Source organism: Hippocampus zosterae, chromosome 19, assembly GCF_025434085.1.
Source record: "Hippocampus zosterae strain Florida chromosome 19, ASM2543408v3, whole genome shotgun sequence".
In the NCBI taxonomy this organism is placed as follows: domain Eukaryota; kingdom Metazoa; phylum Chordata; class Actinopteri; order Syngnathiformes; family Syngnathidae; genus Hippocampus; species Hippocampus zosterae.
Window position 1 is genome coordinate 90,704 of NC_067469.1, and position 18,796 is coordinate 109,499.

Consider the following 18,796-nt stretch of genomic DNA (forward strand, 5'->3'; position numbering starts at 1 on the left):
TGTATTGTACAATAATTTCTACCTATTTTACTAATAAACATGTGGGGGAGGGGGGATATTTTTCATTTATGTATTTATTTTGCAAAGTAGAAGTAAAAACATGGTTCCCAGTCAAGATTTGGACATCTTTGAAATAATGAGATGACTGAAAAAGGGACGTACCTTGTCGTTGAACTTGAGAGGAAGTGACGTTTGTCAAGTCCGTATTTGTAAGATCCCGTTCTTGATTCTGCGTGGAAATGATCGACAAAACAGATTAACTATCCAAAAGCGACATTTGTCAACACGACGTTAGCTTAATCCCGTTCGCGGTGAGTGCTAATCTTGGAACAACATGGTTCCGCGTGAACCGGCTCAATTAGCAACCCAACTGCAAATAGAATTTAGTCCGTCTTGAAGACGCTTCATGACAAGCTAGGAACGCCGCTTTCGGAAACTATGAGAATTGGTTTGGTTTTAGTGACGAAACAAGACGCGACTTAAACTCACCGTAAGTGTCCTTCGCCGATGCTCACCGTATCTTTTCTTCAAAGTGTTTCTGACGTCGTTTTCAAGCAACATTTGCTGCTCCTGCGCATTCTCATTTGGTCTCGTGCGCTTGTGAGTTTGTACCTTTTGAGTTTGTCGTTGTAGGGGCGCCGGGATGACTTTCGTGTCGACTTTTTTGCGAGCTCTGCGGCTGGACGCGTTCTTCGCCCGGGCTCGTCGGTATCCGCTCGCCTACTGCCTGCTCGCCGCCATATTGGCCGCCACCATCCTGCTCCACAGGTGAGCGTCCTACGTCATCGGGGCGGCGAGAAACACTTCATTTATTTATTTAAAAATCTTTATTGAACAAGTCAGAATACAATTCTCAGCAAACAGAAAACAAAACGAAGGTGCTACCAATACATACATATTACAAACGTTTAAACAAAAAAAGAAGGGAAAAAAATAGAATGAAGCCAGGGGATTTTTAGACAAAAATTCCAAATAAGGAGCATATAGCCAGAGTCTTAACAGCTTTTTTGTTTTTGGAATCCATAATAGTACTTCTTTGTTTCTGCATCAAAAATTAAGAAAAGAGGTTTTGAGTTATTCCATCTGCATTTGTGGATAGGGAACTTGGCGAGAATTATTACATTTATAATGGTTTGTTTAGTGTTTTTTTCATTGTCTTTATAGAACCCAAATAGTACATTTTTCCAGTATAGCATAAAGTCAGAGTCAATATGTTCAATGATAAATCTGGATACAACTTTCCAAAATGTGTTGGTATACTGGCATTGCCAGAACAAGTGAACCATTATCATTTGAAAAGAGATTTCCCTTACTTTATTAGTCAGGAGGTATTTGTATGGGAGAGACCAGATTTTTCCCCAGTGAAGATCAATGGCATTTACTTGGCACGGCGCAGATAAGCCGCAGTCGGTGAAATGCGAAATCGAGTGGGATGATTCTTCAGTCACAAGTGAGCATGTCGTTTGCAGGTACCTGCACATCCTGATTGGCTTGTGGTCTTTCCTGGTGGGCATGGTCACCTTCTATTGGGCGCTGGAACCTGACTCGCTGCTCCCAAATATCTTGTTTGCTTGTACAGCGCCACCTAAGGTGAGGTGCATTCATCAAGAAGAAGATGGTGAGGATGAGGATGACGACTATATGTGTGTGTGTGTGTGTGTGTGCCAGCGTCAGGAACCAGAGTTGTTTCCTTCGGCTGGGAGCTGCGCAGTGTGCGGGAAGGTGAAATGCACGCGGCATCGGTACGTTTGCGTTGCGAACGGCGGCGCCACCTCGTGACGCCATCACATGTCCACTTCAGAGCGGCGGCGCTCCATTTTCTTTGCGTTGAAGTCAAAAAGTGCCAATTCGTGGTGGTACCACGGCACGCCGGTGACTGTTGTTGTTGTTGTTGCGGCATTCAGCCCGACGCTGCTCCTGGAGAACTACCAGCCATGGTTGGGCCTCGAGCTGCACTCCAAGGTGGACGCGTCCATCGCAGAGGTGGGCGCTCTCACACGTCACCTCAACTCAACTCGAGCGTATTTCTCGAGCCCTTTCAAACGGCCGCCTCCAAAGCGCTGTACGCGGAGCATATAGAAGAGTAAAGCAAGAAATGGGGAACAAAGCCAGTAGAAGGCAGCAAACGGTCCGACTAAGATCAAAGCCGAGTCAAACGCGCTCATCGTGTCGGTTACCGTTTCTTCTCCACCCGTCGCGGAAAGGTCTTCGAGCTGGTCCTGGAGAACTTTGTGTATCCGTGGTACCGGTGAGTCCCCCTCGGCATTCTCCGCCGCCAGCCGGCACGCCTTGACCTCCGTCGCGGACCGCAGGGAGATCACGGACGACGAGGCCTGCGTGGACGAGCTGCGTTGGAGCTTTCGCTTCCTGGCGTCCGTGTTGGTCCGCCGAGCTCAGAAGGTGACGCCCGCCTCGCCTCGCCTCGCGTCGGCCCCGGGGAGCGGCTCAAATGACAAAATCCGCGCGCCGCGTCTCCAGGTGGACCTTCCCGCCGTCCTCGCCGACCGCGCCATGAGGGCGGCTGTCAAGCACGTGGAGGTCCTGTCGAGGGCCCGCGCCAGAGGTCAGACACCCCGTCCGTTGCTCGACCTGCCCAACAAGCCGCCGCCTCCGAGGGGGAGTTTGTCATGTTTGGGAACAGATGTGTGGCAATTGCCTTCATTTCAATGGGGGAAAAGGGCACGGCTAGAAAAGGAAAGAAAGCGGCTCGTAAGCGGCGGCTTGATGGTGCGCTCTGGTCAGTCCGTCAAGGTCGGACGCTGCAGCAGGCAGCTCTGGAGGAGTACGGCGGCGACCTCCACGTGGCCGTGCGCAGCCGCAAGCAGGAGCTGCTCTACCTCAGGAAGCTCAGCGAGATGCTCTTCCCGTACCTGATGCCGCCAAAAGCCACCGACTGCAGGTACTCGGGACTTGACAAAGTGCCGAGCGCCCCCCTCCTCCAAAGGGCCGTCTGGCCCGCGACTCGGCGGCGCGTCCTCCCGACCCGCCGGTGCACTTTGCTTACTCGCCAACAGGTCGCTGGCGCTGCTGCTGCGGGAGGTGGTGTCGGGTTCCGTCCTGCTGCCCACCATGGACTTTGTGGCCGACCCGGTGAGTCCGGCTGGAGCCGCGCTCGCCGGCAGCTTCCGGTCCCCTTTTAACACCGCCGTGAATTTTTTCCAGGACACCGTTAACTTGATGGTGCTCAAGTTTCTCGACGACACGCCTGTAAGTTAAAAACACACACGCACAAGACCAGTCTAGCCCCATTTCATTTCCCCAAATTGCCTTTTTTTTTTGTCTGTATGACCTCCAAGCAACAATTTTCCATCGCGTTAATTATGGGGGCGGGCGAGCGCGGGGGCCTCTCCCAGCCGAAAGCTGGGACAAAACGGCATTGGTGCGCACGTTGGCGGCCAAGGACGCTTTGGCTGTCCTTAACAAAGCCGGCATGTTCTCCAAACGTGGGAGCTCAGATGCAATCTCCGCTCCCGGATTGCCGTCTGTGACCTGCGAGGTGCCAAGCGCTCATCTCTCATCGCAGCCATCGAGCCAAAAAACTCGCGTTTGTGTTTGCAGCCCGAACCCGCCGCCGAAGCGCCATCTGCTCGCGTTCCTTTCCTGCACAGATACGCCGACTGCAGCGGGAACAAGCGCTCGGTCAGTACTTGCGAGCCATCGACGGCATTGAGCCCGGAGGTCCGCGCGCGCGCCCGACCGCCGAGGCGTGACCGTGCGTCTCGCCCGAGCAGGTTCTGAAGTTGGAGCTGAAGGAGATCCGAGAGCAACAGGACCTCCTGTTCCGCTTCATGAACTTCCTCAAGCAGGAGGGCGCCGTGCACGTCCTTCAGTTCTGCCTGGCCGTGGGTAAGAGCCCGCCGCCGGGCGCGCTCGCCGGCGTCCGGCCGCCCCGCGCCAACGCGCCGCCGGCGTTTCCCCAGAGGAGCTCAACGACAAGATCCTGAGTCCGGAGCTGGCCGACTCGGAGCTGCGGCGTCTGCACGGCGAGCTGGCGCACATCTACCGGACGTACTGCCTGGACGAGAGCGTCGACAAGATCAATCTGGACCGCGCCGCGGTGGAGGACATCAGGAAGGGTAAAGCTGGACGCTCCACTGGTGGTGACATTTGCTTGGTCAATCATATTTCACCATTGAAATGAATGAAAATGCCATGACCCCCCCCCAGCCTCCCCCATAATTCCGAATGTCAATAATTGAAAGCTTTCTTGCCACGTTTACCTTCAACTAAACGCGGTGTTGCTCCTTCTGGGGTGTTTGCATCTTGGTCACCTGGAGCCAATGGAACAGACGCACGCAGGGACATCAACGTTGAGATGGCCGTGGAAATGCTCTTTGCTGAGGATAAAGAAAGTGCGCCTGTGATGACCGGCATCACTGTCGACATGCAAAGAGTTCAAATATTAGCGCTGATGCTCCGTTTCCTTTTTTGGTCAACAATATTCTTGTTCTTATTTTTAGTTGCGAGTTTCAGAAGCTAAAGTCATTTGTTTGCAAACAGCTCAGAGAAAGCAATTTGGGACAAAATCAGAGGTCGGAATCCTCGCATCAGCGTAATTACGCGCAAACGGCAAGTGCAATATTTTGTGAAGAAAAATGAGCGGCGGCCGAGCGTCCCGGGAACGCCCCCATCTCACCTTTGAGTCTGGCGACGGCCACGTGACCAAAGGTCCTCTCCCTCTCGCCGTCAGTGGCCGCCGGTCCGTACGGCGCCGTGGTCAAGCTGCGGACCATGCGCTGCCTCTTTGAGGCCTACGAGCACGTCCTGTCGCTCCTGGAGGGCGTCTTCGCGCCCATGTTCTGCCACAGCGACGAGGTAAGGCGGCACCCGGGCGCCGCCGGTCCGCGGCGGAAGTTGACCTCCCAATGCGCTCAGTACTTCAGACACCTGCTGAAAGGAGCCGAGTCGCCGGCCAGGAGCTCGCGAGCGGGCAGGTTGGTGGCCGCCGTCTCCCGAGCTCGCCGGACCCTCCGTCCCCGACCGTCCTGGCTCGCGCTGTGCCCAGGAACGCCGCCAAGCGCGCCGAGTCCTTCGCCATCAGCAGGATCGGCAGTAAAATCAAAGGCGTGTTCAGAAGCACCACCGTGGACGGCGCCGTCTTGCCACCCGGGGCCGGGACGGACGTCGACGTCGACGGCGGGGTGAGCGAGCGCCGAACGGTTTGGCATTTGCGTTTGGTCTTCATCCCTTTTCGGGCGCAAAGCTCCTCGGCTCGGAGGCCGTCTCTTTCCGTTTCTTGTTCATCGCCGAGCGCGGCGCGGCCCGGCGGGCGACCGGTCACGCGTCCTGCCGCCATGCAGGTGGAGGAGGCCACGGTGGTGACGGAGGACGACGCCCCCGCCCCCGCCCCGGCGGGGGCGGGTAGCCTGAGGAGGCTGTCGTCCTGGAGCGTCGCCATCCCGTACGTGGACTTGTACGAGGACGACGCAAAGAGGGAAAAGATTCCCGTCTTCTGCATCGACGTGGAGCGCAACGACAGGAAGGAAAGTGAGGCGCCGGGCCGCTCGGGTTGGAAATTGCATTCGCATCCAATTCTCCGGACATACCCCCGACATCATTCTCAACCTACGATCGGGCGAGTACGGATGAGGGCCATCTGGCCGAGACCGGCTCCGTTTTACCGGGGGCCGTGACAGTTAGGCACGGCAAACCAAAACTAACACCACAACATACAACAACAAAGACAGTAACTGGTCTTTGGTCCAAATTTATGACGAGAGCTTTTTGGGGTTGAGTTGACACCTTGATTTTGGTCCCGCCGGCGTGAGGTGGCCCCCCCGTCTTCTGGGAGCTGCGCTTCTTTTGACTGCGAGTCGCCTGGCGACCGTTAACGGCGACGTGCCGTAGTCGATTTGGGGATGTCGTTTTTGCAATATTTCCAACCCCGCCAGCATGCCCTTCTGTCTTTCAAACCTGTCAAGTGAGAAATAGGCACACAGGAGAGAGAGGAAAACGCTCATCAACACAAACAAAGCCGCTCTGAAAACGACATTTTCAAAGAAATGGAGCGTCTCAAATGGTCTTTTGGAAAGCAGCCCAAAAGGAATCCAATGTGACGTTGAACACGTCTTCCTCACACATCAGCACGTGCGCGTGGCAAAGAAACCAAAAGGGGGGTCACGGTGTCGCTTGCATCAAAAGTAGCAGGTTGGGGACTCGCTCACTTGCTTCCTTTTGCCCAAGTGACGCCGACGGGACATTTTAGGGAAGCGGCGCCAATTTTGATGGACCCCTACTTCTTTGGAAATCTTGTCTTGCTGAGACAAAGAGGAAAGGACAAGCTAGAAATGGGATGACTTACAACTAGTCTGTTTTGCCCCCCCCCCTCCCTCCAGTCGGACACGATCCCGAGCGTTGGTCCGTCCACAGAAGATACTTGGAGTTCTACGTGTTGGAGTCCAAGCTGACAGAGTTCCACGGTAAGTTGCGCTTGGTTGACCGCCGGGAGAACTCCTCAAAGTGCCCCCCGCCTGCACATGCAGGCGCTTTTGCCGACACGCAGCTACCCCCGAGACGCATCCTGGGACCCAAGAACCACGAATTCCTCACCTCCAAGAGGGAAGACTTTGAGGACTACTTACAGGTAAGACCTCTTCAAAGCGCACAATCAACAATGTGACAGCGTTTTGTTTTGTTTTGTTTTTTTGGGGGGGGCACACCTGCAGAAACTCCTGCGCTATCCGGAGCTCAGCAACAGCCAGCTGCTGGTGGACTTCCTGTCTCCTCACGGCATGGGCTCTCAGTTTGAGGACAGGATGCTTCCCGACGTCAACTTGGGTACTTTCAAGCCGTCGACTTTGGCCACCATGGATTGTAACATTTCAACCAAATCTGCACCTCCCCCCCCCCCCATCCGCAGGCAAAATTTTCAAGTCCGTACCCGGGAAGTTGATGAAGGAGGTGCGTGTGGCAGTTCCGCCCGCGGGCCGCAAGGGGGCACTACAGCCATTGTTGTTTTTGCAGAAAGGGCAGAACCTGGAGCCCTTCATCCAGTCCTTCTTCAACTCTTGCGAGTCTCCCAGAGCCAAAGCCAGCCGCCCCGAGCTGACCGTCCTCAGCCCGAGCGCCGACGCCAACAAGCGGGTTGGAACGCGAGCTGGACGTCGCCGGCGATACGGTCGGCGCCCAGACGTCATCCTCCCCCGTAATCCGTGTTGGCGTTCGCCCGCAGCTCCTCAGCCAGATCTACAGGGACGACGGCAACGTGGCGGCCAAGGCCGGGAGGCCCGAGCGGCGCGGCGACCGCTCGGTGGAGGTGGGCCTGGACGGCGCCTACGACTACCTGCTGCACACGGGTCAGTCGCCGCCTTCCGGCGCCCCAAATCGGCAGCCGAGCGACGGCCTCCTCCCCCGCCCCGTCTTTGACTCCAGGTCGGCTGCTGTTCCGCATGCCGCGCTGGCTGGACGGCTTGCTGTCGGCCACCAGGATCCTCCTGAAGAACACCTTCGAGGCCTACGTGGAGCGGCGCCTGCGTGCCAAGATGGACGCCGTCCTGCAAGAGCACCGCCTCGTCTCGCTCATCACGCAGCTACGAGGTCACGCGGGGGGGATCGGGGGGGACATCTTCCGACATCTCAGGGAAGCAAGGATTTAGTTTTGGTGCGGCAAAGCCTTGTGACTGCGCCGTGTTCCCCCAGACGCCGTCTTCTACGAAAGCGCGGAGGAGCGCGGCGGGCCGGCCAAGGCGGCGCGAGCCGAGCGGACGCTGGAGGAGATGATGGCCTATCTGCCCGGTGAGTTTGAGAAGGCCTTTCTTTGAGTCACGCCACCTGGGCAAAGAGCGACTCCCCGACGCCGTTTGTCCCGCGTGCGCCGTCAAGACGTGGTGGGGACGTGCGTCGGCGAGGAGGCCAAGCGCGAGGGAGTCGGGCTCCTCTTTGAGGCTCTTCAGCAACCGCTCCTCAACAAGCAGGTCCGAAACGCCGCGCTGGCGAGAAGCGACGCGGTGCGGCGCCGCCGTTCATGGTCCTTGTGCCTTCAGATGTCGTACGTGCTGTTGGACGTGGCCGTGCTGGAGCTCTTCCCCGAACTGCGCCAATGAGCCGCCAGCGCCAGGAGTCGACGTGCAGCTTCCTCGCTAGCCCGAGCGCCGTCGTCGGCACCAAATGCGTTGATGCCATGACAAATAAATGTGGCTTTCCACACTCCTCCTTTGTTTGAAATGGTTGAGGGCCCGGTTTGGGACTCCGTACGATCTGGATCATCTTGCGCGAGACCAAGGAAAGGAAAGCAAGAATTCCAGGATACGCTCGTGTCGACTCATCGTTTGTTTTATGTAGCGAGCCTTCGACCGGCGGCCTCGAGCGACGCGAGCGTCTCACGGGCAGTTGGGAGCAGACGACCCAACGCTCGTCGGCATGACGCGCACACTTACCCTCCACACGGTGAGGGCAAAGAGCGGAAACTCCGGCGAGACGTCAAACATTTGTTGTTGTAAGCGCTGCAGGCTCTCCGCCTGCTCCGCCGTCACCTGCCGTCGCCGCGACGCCGGAGGCTCGCTCGGCAGCTCCTCCAGAATCCTCAGCAGGCGCAAAGCGTTGTGGTACTCGTCCACGGGAATCTTGTCCGCAGCGGCGTTCTCCTGCACGCGACGGGGACACAAAACACATTCCCGCCTCAATGGCCGTTTGTCGCCACGTTCTAAAAGGCCTTTTGCGAGCGACCGCCCTCAAACGCCGAGAGGCGATTCGACGCTCACTTTGGCCAATGTGCGCGTGTGTGTCCAAAGGATCTCTGACGGCTTTTGTTTTACAAAGAGATCGAAAGGGAACGACGACGAATGAGAAGAACATCGAGTTCTCGTGGTTTGTTTGGTGGTTGTTGTTTTTTTTTTTTTGCATCACCAAGAAGCTGGCATTTGATCCACTTTCTCCGTCCGCCGCGTGCGTGCGTGCAATTACGTGGATGGCGCGGCACAGTGCGTCAGCCAGCGCGCCGACCTCGGACAGGATGCCGGCCACCAGGAAGGACTTTGCCATACGACTCCGCCCCAACGCCGCCAAGCACTGCGTCAACAGTTCAAGCATCTGGAAGGAGAGCCACGCCACAGTCGTCACACTTTCTCCGAGATTCTGGCAAGTTCTAGCGAGTTGGACTCACGGGCTGACGCCGGCCGGCGCGTAGCAACGTGGCGGCGAGCTCCCTCAGGGAGGCCCGCAGGCACGTCGTCAGACGGGCGGCGGGCACACTCTGCGAGGAGAACTCGTCCATGGCGCGGCTCGACGCCCGGCACGCCTGCAGGGTGATTTGCCACGCCCCCGGGGGAAGCGAGCGCTCGCGGAACGCGCTCGCCAGCGCATCCAGGAACCGGCACAGCTCGTCCTCCGAGAGTTGGCCCGCCGCGCCGGGCCGCTGGAATGCGCCCAGCGCGTGCAGGACGTGTTGGTGAGGAAGCCGCGCGGCGTCCTGCCGCCGAATGGAGAGAAGCCGCGGCCGGGGCGAGACCAGCCCATGGAGTTCGGGCGTGTCCGAGTCGCTGTCTGGAGCGCGCTGGCTCTCCGTGGCGGCATCGTGACCTGACGCAAACACAGAAGCGCGCGCGCGCACGCGTCACAAAACTTGTGCCCGCGACGGGATGCCGGCGGTGAGCACCTGTGCTTGCTGTTGCCGTGGCGATGAGCAGGGCCCGCCGTAGCCCGAGGACCTCCCGTTGGAGCTCCTCCGCTTTGGCCCTCCACATGCGGTCGCGGTCCCTCAGCCTCGCCACCAAAGCCTCAAGGCGCCGCGCGGCGGTGGCGCCGTCCGCTGCGCCCCCAATCACCGCCACCGCCACAGCCACGCTCACTTTGGCCAAGAAGCACCCTGACCACCCACACGCACGGCGTTCAAACCGTGAACACATAGCCGTCAACGTCGTGAACTTGGACCGCCTAAGTGCTGTGCTGAATCGGAGTGACGCTCCACCAACAAATCAAACGTCGCCTCCGTTGGGAGCACCGACGCTTCAGTGTGCTGTCAAGTGCCTTGGAGCCAATTATCTATGGACAGCTGGTATCGCGCTGCGTTTTTGCCTCGTTCGATTTTAGTGCCGGCGGGGCTGCGTTTTTGCGTCGTTCATCTTAAAGAAACACCATCAAGCATGGAAAGTGACCTCCAAAATGTGTCCCGCTTTTAACGACCACTCGGTCAACATTCTCCAACTTTGTTTGAGTAAGTAAGTTCTTCAAACACAAACGTCAGGAGGCTTGTTCTGTTTGGAGCACATATCAAGTCAATTGGTCAATTTCCAGACACATGTTGGGGGCTCACCGTTTGCCAAGGCCGTCGCCACGTTACTTGGAGCCGCCAGGACGGCTCATATTCCCGGGGTTTGTTTTAGACCCCAAATCCAAATTGCCTGACAAAACCCTGACATGCAGTCGGGGCCGCTGCGAAAGTCGGCATACACTCGTGCCAAAGTTTGCCTTGTGCGCAAGCGTTCGTTTACCTGTCGGTTTGATTGGAAGCACCTGTGTTAAGGGTTTGACTTTGGCCAGCGGAATTTGACACCTCTGGCCGCTACGGTATACCCGCTTTTGCCCCCCCCCCCCCCTTCCCACCATTTGGATGAATCGTCCAAGGCCTCACGTTCATAGCAGGAAAACAAAACTTCAAGTTCAACCTTTTTCAAAAATCCGCCCGATGGTGCCATTCGTGTCAATGAACTTAGCTTTGAAATTTCGCACTCACGTACGACAAGTCACGAGCTAAAGATGTCCAAATGGCACCGTGTTGCTTGTGAAGTAGTTGAACTCGACGCGAGTTTCAAACAAGGCAGTGAAATTACCTTGCCGGCGCTCCATTCCACGAGCTGGGGACGCTATCGGAGGCTAGCTTCAGCCCACATCCGTCGACGTGAAGACGTTGATTTTTATCCACGGTACACGCAAACCATTACGCGCGTGTGACACTCGTGCTTCAAGGTATGGGTTGCATCTTAAAAGAAATGTCTTGCCAAAGTCGTGTCACCAGCACAGAGCAAACCGGAAACCTTTCGACCCAACCGCTGGCGGGAACAAGCGGGGCAATGACGTCACGTCAGTGGCCACCATTTTGAGCGGCCGATTTGTCGTGAAACTTTATTGAACCTCTCCAGCTCAAATTAGGAGCTGAAATAGGGGCCCGCAACACCCTTGCCAGTAGATGCACAGGAGCCAGCCACCTTGTGGGCTACTAGTCTCTGAGATTTTTTTTTTGGGGGGGGGGGGGGGGGGCTCAACCTTGTCAAAGTTGAGAAAAACACAAGGAGACGGGAAATGTGATTCATCATGTTGCACCGCGTGCTTGTCAGTGATGAGGAAGCAGGATTAAAGTACTTGTTGTTGTTGTTGTTCTTCAAACAGGAAGTGATGTTTGTGTGGTCCAGAACCAGCCACCTGCAAATGCCTTCATTTTAAACATAAAGAACATTAAAAGGATTATTGGCGTCGGCGTCTGGATTTTATCGCACACACAGAACAGCACAGCAGAGCCCCAAAATAGCCCAACATTGGACTGGAGCTTTTTCCAAGACAACATATCAAGCTAAACGTTGCAGTGATTGGTGGGCATGACGAGCGGAAATATTGCGGCGACTCTCGGGGGAACGGCGCGGCATCTCCAGGGGGAACTCCGCAGTGACCCCGAAGCCTCCGAAACAGAACCCGCGGCGATTCCGGAGACATCTAAAGAGGAAGGCGAAGGTGACTCGGGAGCACCTTGTGACATTGCGGGGCCTGTTCCCGGCTGGGGGTCCAGCCTGTGCGCCGGGTGAAATCCACTAACAGGATGAGGGCGGGATGAGGGCGGCGAGCTACGATGGTAAAGCGGGATTATGTCTGAGCAGCAGATAAACAGATTATTCCCAAAACAGAGTCTACTCTTTTAAGATGACGCTTTTCTTTGGGCGGGGCGAACAGCACTTTCCCTCCGCCGCCAGGACGAGTCGCGCAATTCCTCAGGAGGCTTCGGACCGCAGACGCCGGGTGGCCTTCGTGTGACCTCCGCCAACGCAGCAGAGCGTCTCGCTGTTCACGTATCGGCTGCTCGCGGGTTTTTTGATCCCCACAATGTTCGGGGGCTTGGGACTTTTGTTCCTCATTGCCTGGCAGGTCCAAGGTGAGTCTGCTTTTTTTGTATTTGTGGAGAATTGCTGTGGAGCATGCTAAGAAAAAAAATTCTTCCGAGAAGAATGGCAAGTGAAGGCGGTCATCGAGCACGAGGGTCGAGCTCTCTCCTCGGGAAATTGCAGCATTTCGTAAAAAGGAACTTCATTCTTGGAGGGAGGGATGGATGGATGGATGGATGGATGCACAGTGCCGGGAGGAGGCCGGAAGGGACGTTTTCTAAGTGTTGTTGTCCAACGCAGGCAGGAGCGCCCTGCCGGCCTCGGGTCCCAAGGAGGAGGCGGTCTCGCCCTGGGCGAGCGCGGCGGCGTTGGCCAGGTCGCCGCCGCCGCCGCCGCCGCCGCTCGTGGCAGGATGGCTGCCGGAGCTCAGCGGGCGGCGCTCCAAGAGGTCCGTTTTCCTGCACTCCGGGGTGAGGGTCTGCCCTCAGGAGACCGTCGGCGAGGTTCTGGCCAGTCATCGGGCCTACTACCAGCTTCGAGGTGCGCTTGTCCACACCCTCGTCGTCGGTCGCCATTCGACAATCCTTTTTTTTTTTCTTCTCTCTTTCCTTCTGGCGCCAGTGTGCCAGGAGGCCGTGTGGGAGGCCTACAGGATCTTCCTGGACAGGATTCCTGGGACCGCCGAGTACCAGCGATGGGTTCACGCGTGTCAACAGGAGTCGCTCTGCATTGCCGATATCGCCAGAAATTTCAGCGATTCCGAGGAGCACTTGGACATGATCCACAGGGTGAAGACCACCGATGGCGACTGAAACTCGCACGCACGCACACGTTGCAAGTCCCTGCAAAGTAAAAAGAAATCTTTTCTGAATTGGACACGCCAGAGAGCACAAGATGAAAAGAAGCTAATCCAAACTTAATCTAAGCGTAAATAGTCGTCGGCCGTAACGGTCTTGGCATGCCAATGACAAGTTGATTGGCGTAATCCTCATTGACTGACTTGCGAGCGGCAACCTTGGCAACGTCGGTCGCGGCTTTCTACTCGGGTGGCCGAGCGGCAGACTCACCTGCTATGTTTGCCGTCCCTTTGTTTTGTCTGTGCGCAGAGGATGAAGCGCCTCAGAAACGTCGAGCCGCAGTCACGGTAGGCGGCGACGTCCTTTCTCTCGCAGACGATCACGATTGCCATTGGCAACCCGACGATCGTGCGCTTGTCCTCCCCGTATGACCGTCAACCGCCGGTCTTCTCCGCAGAGCTCCGCCGACTCCCGGCCCCGTGGCTTCCGACGCGCCAGGTGGGAAGGCGCTTTGGAACATCACAACAATCTTTGCGCTACTTCTCCTTCCTGCGCCACAAACCCTTGCGGGGCCTCTGACCGGGGCTCTTTGGTGTTCTGTTGGTTCCAGAAGTTCTGAGCACCTCCAGAGGTTCTGAGCCCCTCGGCCCGGCCGCTTCCTCTCCAAGCTCGACCCCCGATCGACAGCGCGGCGCCGCGGCGGAAGGAGAGGAGGTAGGAGCCGTCCCGCGGAGGACGGGACCCGAGGTTTCTGAGCGCCTGCGAAAAAAAACCCAATCATAACGAAGCGATTCCCAAAGAGCACAACCTTCTCCCTCTCCTTCACGGCAAAGGACTCTGACATCCCGAACGCTGTCCCCGAGAATCCGGCGGAGCAGAGGGTCGAGTTCGGCATCGACCTGGTGGATCCGGGATATCGAGAACTGCTGGACGACCCGGACTCTCCCCAGTACGTTGACCTGGCTCACCACCTGCAGGACCAGGTGGGGTCGTGCTGTTCCGGAGAAGGTCTCCCTCATTTTCCATTCGAGACGCCTTCCCGTTGTGGTCCCGACTTCCTCCCCGATGTTTGTCCCCGTTACGGCGTTTAAAACATCTAAAACATCCGTACGCCTTCAAGCGCTCCAAATAGGACACAATCTCGTCTTCGCACGGCAAACGTGCGTCGGGGCCGTCGCACGCAAGCCGTGTGGTCCCGCGTTGGCCTCGTGGCGGCGGACGTAAGCCGAAGTGGCCTCGGTCGAGTCACATCAGCTCCGTTCACAGCGGGGAGCTCTCCGATGACGTTCCAAAGAGCGTTATATCACAGGAGATTCCGGCCGGCCAAAGATAGACGGCGGCCGCTCCTGTCGCGGCGTCGGGGACCTCCAAGGGCTGTTTGAAAGCGGGCGTTTCTTCCACAGATGCAGCACGTTTTTGACAAACTTCCAGGATTTAAAAGCATCCGTGTTTTGCGGATCAGGTAGGCCCCGCCCACCGCTCGCGGCCTCCGGCCCGCCAAAATGTCCACACGTACTTTGACGAATTTCCCGCTCTTTGTTCCCAATGCAAGCGAGACGCGGCGAGCCGACAGGTGATTCGTTTGCCGCCCGTCTTTCCGCTCATTGCTCGGTTTGTGACCAAAGTGGTTCTTCCGCCGCCTCTTCAGCGTTCACGGCGGAATCACGGTCCACTACTCGCTGGTCTTTGAAAGGACTTCGCAAGGAACCCGGCCCGCGGCGGCGGCGCCGTCCGCCGACTCGGAATTGAGAGAGACGGTGAGAAAAGCTCTGCGCGAGGAGGCGTCCCTTCCGGTCGATCTGGAATCCTTGAACTTTGACCCAGGTACGGCGGAGGTCAGACTGTCTGGGTAAAATGAGGTCAGGGGTGTAACTGTAACTCGCTTGTTTGGCGGCAGGGGAGGCCCTTCCGGCACGGACACGGTCCTCCTCGCAGGAATCCGGCGGGGAGGTATTCGGTCACTTCCCGGATGACCCGGAGGTGGATGAGCTTCGGCCGGTGGTGCCCCTCCCCGCCTTGGAGAAGGAGAAGGCGCCGGTCACGCTGCTGGATCCCGACGACGAGAACGAGGAGGACCTGAGGTTTGAGCCGGATGCGCTGGAGCCATCCCGTGAAGAAGAGGAGCTGATCATTTCTCACAAAATTGAGACCTTCCACCATACGGAAACTGGAGAACTCGTCCGGGACTACGCGCTGAGCCCTCCTCCGGTGACCGAGGACGGCCGGATCCCCGACGCGCACATTTCGCTGACCTCCTCCCCTCCTGGGAAGGAACGTTTAGACTCGGGTGTTCCACGACCTTACGGCCCCGACGAGGACACTTTGGAATTGCAGGCCGAGTCCGCCATCCCACGGACAGCGTTAGCGGAGAAGCCCGCTCGAGGAATCCTTGAGACTTTGGGCCAGACACCGGTACCGAGTGAGGTTTCCACGCCGGATGAGGAGATGGCGCGAGGAAAACACCGAGCCGCAGAGCCAGCTTTCGATGCTCCCGGAACGCGGGACAAGGAACTTGACGTTTTGAATCCACAGGACAAGTCCGCTGATGCGGTCGAGCAGAAGGGAAAGGCGGGAGAGCGGCACGGAGAAGAGGTCGAAGGATTTCCCCGGAGCGGAGAGGCCAATAAGCAAGACGTCAGGCATGGAAACGTCGTGGAAACACTAAGCGCTCCTCTTGAAGAGCCAGTCACGGTGTTTTCCGAAGAACGCCTCTCCGATGCTCTAGAACAAGAACAAATCGTCAAGGAAACATTATCCGCCGGTTCGGAACAAAGCTTGCCCGAGGTATTGGTGGAAACGGCGACTGTTTCGGAGGAAGCGGCTCAGACACTCGTGGATGTTCCCAAAACAATCGAGGAAGAGGCTGCCGCCGTTCCAACTCCAGAGGACTCACTTGTAGATTCAGAGGAGGCGTTTGCCGGCGGCCCTCCGGAGTTCCAAACGGAACCGGGGACAAACGTCAAGGAGCGCAGCGAAACAGGAGATGAGGAAACTGCGGCATCGCAAACACCGGCGGCGGCTTCAGAACCCGGCGGAGGAGTTCCGCTGGGTGTTGGACTCGCTCCGGGAGATCCCGTCGAAGCCGAGGCGGGAACGGGAAATGTTTCTGGAACGGAGGACGAAATGGACAATTCGGTGAAAGAAGCGGAAGCAGGAGAGGAGGAGGAGTTTGCGGGTGACAGACACGTTGATACTGCGGAAGGGGAAGAGGAAACCATGGCTGATCCTCCACCAAATTCAAATTCAAAGGAAGCGCTTGCCATTTTAGAGCCCGTCCTGGAGCGCGACACTCCTGAACCACAAGCGGAATCCATTCAGGTGTTTGCTTCATCGGATGGGGAAAGGGACCTTCTCCTCGGAGAAAATACCGGCGAGGTTCTTCAGCCTGTCGCGCCGGGCCGGGGGCCCCTGGAGGAAGGTCATTCGCCCATCGTTCCGGCGGCGGGTGAGGAGGACGCGGGTGAACCCCAACGTGCCCCGATTGAATTCTTGCTTCCCGACGAGGGGTCGGATGGCGCCAAGCATCAAGCGGGGGAGGACGTGGACTCTGCGGCATCAGTCGGCACTTACGCTGAGCCGGCAGGTGACTAACAACGCCGAACCTCCACGCCGATGTTCTTCTTGCAGATGGGCCAAGGTTTTCTCTCCCTCATTTTGACAGGCACGACTCCTCCGGACGGGGCCGCGACACCAGAGGACTTCTTTCTGGAGGAGGCTGAAAGAGAGGAGAAGAGAAGGATCCCCCCGCAACCAGCTTTGTACTCCTCAGCAGCGCCACCTTGGACTTCTGCCCATGGCCCCGCGGTGGACCTTGGACTCTTTGAGGCGGCGGCGGCTGAGGAACAAAGCGCATCGTCCGTCATCGTCATCGAGGAGGACGCGAAAGATGGCGATCGCCTGACGAGCGGACCCGTCACGACGGAGGGCATCGTCGGCAAGGCGGTCGGGGACCAGGCGGAAGAACGGGACCGAGCCGAGCCGGCGGCCACGGTCCCGGCGGACGAAGGCAGCGGCTTTCTAGGGGAGCGCACGTCCGACAGCGTGGCGGTCACGCCCGCCGCCACATACCTGACCACAGCCGGCGTGACCACGGCCAGTCACGGCCGGGAGCTGGTGGTCTTCTTCAGCTTGCGCGTCACCAACTTTGATTTCTCAGAGGACCTCTTCAACAAGACGTCACCCGAGTACAGGTCCTTGGAGAACACCTTCCTTAACGTGGTGAGTCCGAATGACTGGAGCCAATGGAGCTCGCCACCTCCCTGTTTTGGCTCCACGGGTCTTCTTTGAAGGTCGGGCCTTTCCGATCAGCCAAAGGTGGTGCTCCTCCTTGCAGAACACTGCAGAATGAAAGATCTTTGTTAGTTCTGAACACTTTTGTCTCGTCTCCCCCCCCAAAAAAAAGCTGCTGCCATACCTGCAGGCCAACCTGACGGGATTCCGCAACTTGGAGATCCTCAACTTCCGCAAAGGCAGCGTGGTGGTTAACAGCAGGATGAAGTTAGCCAAGTCGGTGCCCTACAACATTACGGAGGCGGTCCAATGCGTCCTGCGGGATTTCTGCTCCAACGCTGCGGCGCACCTGCACATCGACATCGACACCCGCTCGCTGGACGTGGAGCCAGGTGATCCGTCTTGCTTACGTACGCCGCTCGCGCAGCGGCACCGTGATTAGCGCCCGGTGAGGTCGACGGCCGCATCGAGAGAATGTAATCAAGTTAACGGCGGGATCCCGCGACCGGTCCCCGCAGCCGACCGGGCCGACCCTTGCAAGTTCCTGGGGTGCGGGGCCGGTTCCCGCTGCATCCTGGAGCCGGCGAGTCGGGCCAGGTCCGGAGAGGCGCGGTGCCAGTGCGAGCCGGGCTTCCTGTCCGTGGACGGCCTCCCGTGCCGGAGCGTCTGCCAGCTCCGGCCGGGACGATGCGGCGACGGCGCCGAGTGTCACGTGGAGCCCGGACGCGGCGCCGTGTGCAGGTAAGCCAAAGGCGGGAAGAGAAGAACGATGCCGCTAGCTCATCCATGGCCCGAGCCGAGCTTCCTTCCACATGATGCCGCGTGCTTTGGTGGAACATTTGGCTGTCGCTTCGGGTGACTTTTTGCCGTCGCCGCGCAGGTCCAAGGGGAGCGAGCGTCTCCGGGCGGCCTAAAACGTCCCGAGTCTCAGAAATCCCGCTCCCGCCACAGCAGGTGAACTTTGACTTTTCATTCAGAAAGTTTTCTCGTCTTGAGAGGTCAACGTGGAACTTTTTGTTGTCCCGCAGACTCGGCTGCTTTCTCGGCCGGGAGACGAGCCATCCTAGCAACCAAGCCGTCCGTCTCGGTCAGGGGTGTCCAAAGCGGATCCTCGCGGGCCGCTCCGTTGCCCGCTTTCCATCCGTCCCTGCCGCGACACGCCCGACTCCAAGGGGGAGGAGCGTTCTGGCGCTTCTTCGGAGCCTGCCGATGAGCCGATCCTTTGAATCGGACGTGTGCGCAACTGGGGGAGTTGGCAAACAGGCGGGACGGCGACCCGCGAGGACCGGCGCCGGACATGCCCGGTCTGGATGGAGCGGTCTTCTTCAAGCAAAACTCATCGGGGGGGGGGGGGGGGGGGGGGGACCATGTGACACTGCTCTGTAGTTCTGCTTCTTGTTCAATGTTTCCATTTGACACAAACCAAAAGTGTCTTTTTTGTTTTTTGTCGCGCTGCTCCTGGTTTGCTCTGTCGACAAGTTGACGAGGTCAACCTCAAAAACGCCTCACATCACACACACCCTGAAAGCAACTTTTTTTTCTTTTCAACTCGGAGCACAAGCGGCCCCTTGTCTAAAATTTTTGGGGCGCGAGTAGAACATTTTTCAACTGACTCAATCAATATTCATCAACAATTTCATGACTGATAAGACGTAGTGCCCCAAAAATGGATTTTTGGGGCACGAGTCTTCCAGTCCCCTTGTGGGGGTGCAATTCCAATTGGGCATTCAAAGACTCCCCGTA

At 57.7% G+C, this 18,796-nt stretch overlaps 3 protein-coding genes across 7 annotated transcripts; 2 read left to right on the top strand and 1 right to left on the bottom strand.

Annotated features, from left to right (window-relative positions):
* The first annotated feature begins 32 nt into the window (after nt 1-32).
* Nucleotides 33-8,060, top strand: LOC127592533 (sorting nexin-14-like). Of its 4 annotated transcripts, none has more exons than XM_052053359.1 (28): nt 33-490; nt 621-768; nt 1,470-1,590; nt 1,669-1,742; nt 1,905-1,983; nt 2,205-2,248; nt 2,313-2,400; nt 2,479-2,563; nt 2,743-2,899; nt 3,015-3,090; nt 3,163-3,207; nt 3,559-3,639; nt 3,732-3,846; nt 3,921-4,076; nt 4,691-4,815; nt 4,876-4,934; nt 5,006-5,141; nt 5,301-5,487; nt 6,336-6,419; nt 6,483-6,583; nt 6,666-6,777; nt 6,860-6,900; nt 6,964-7,083; nt 7,172-7,295; nt 7,372-7,536; nt 7,639-7,734; nt 7,822-7,913; nt 7,983-8,060. In XM_052053359.1, exons 2-28 carry the CDS (start codon nt 644-646, stop codon nt 8,040-8,042), a joined length of 2,748 nt encoding a protein of 915 aa, XP_051909319.1. In that variant the 5' UTR covers nt 33-490; nt 621-643; the 3' UTR covers nt 8,043-8,060. The 4 variants fall into 4 exon arrangements, with proteins under 4 accessions (XP_051909319.1, XP_051909318.1, XP_051909322.1 ...); XM_052053358.1 differs by having other exon boundaries at nt 634-768; XM_052053362.1 differs by having other exon boundaries at nt 33-311.
* A 42-nt stretch (nt 8,061-8,102) lies between these two features.
* On the bottom strand, nt 8,103-11,151 carry LOC127592539 (meiosis-specific protein MEI4-like). 2 transcript variants are annotated; one of them, XM_052053370.1, is made up of 5 exons: nt 10,767-11,151; nt 9,593-9,802; nt 9,101-9,516; nt 8,941-9,027; nt 8,103-8,582 (listed from the first exon to the last, which is right to left on the bottom strand). In XM_052053370.1, exons 1-5 carry the CDS (start codon nt 10,780-10,782, stop codon nt 8,319-8,321), a joined length of 993 nt encoding a protein of 330 aa, XP_051909330.1. In that variant the 5' UTR covers nt 10,783-11,151; the 3' UTR covers nt 8,103-8,318. The 2 variants fall into 2 exon arrangements, with proteins under 2 accessions (XP_051909330.1, XP_051909329.1); XM_052053369.1 differs by having other exon boundaries at nt 8,902-9,027.
* A 643-nt stretch (nt 11,152-11,794) lies between these two features.
* On the top strand, nt 11,795-18,481 carry LOC127592652 (interphotoreceptor matrix proteoglycan 1-like). Its single transcript, XM_052053591.1, has 16 exons — nt 11,795-12,076; nt 12,327-12,566; nt 12,648-12,814; nt 13,133-13,170; nt 13,281-13,321; nt 13,434-13,537; nt 13,657-13,806; nt 14,227-14,285; nt 14,376-14,396; nt 14,472-14,647; nt 14,721-16,406; nt 16,485-17,041; nt 17,226-17,445; nt 17,572-17,794; nt 17,934-18,007; nt 18,082-18,481. Exons 1-15 carry the CDS (start codon nt 12,028-12,030, stop codon nt 17,965-17,967), a joined length of 3,765 nt encoding a protein of 1,254 aa, XP_051909551.1. The 5' UTR covers nt 11,795-12,027; the 3' UTR covers nt 17,968-18,007; nt 18,082-18,481.
* Nucleotides 18,482-18,796: the final 315 nt, after the last annotated feature.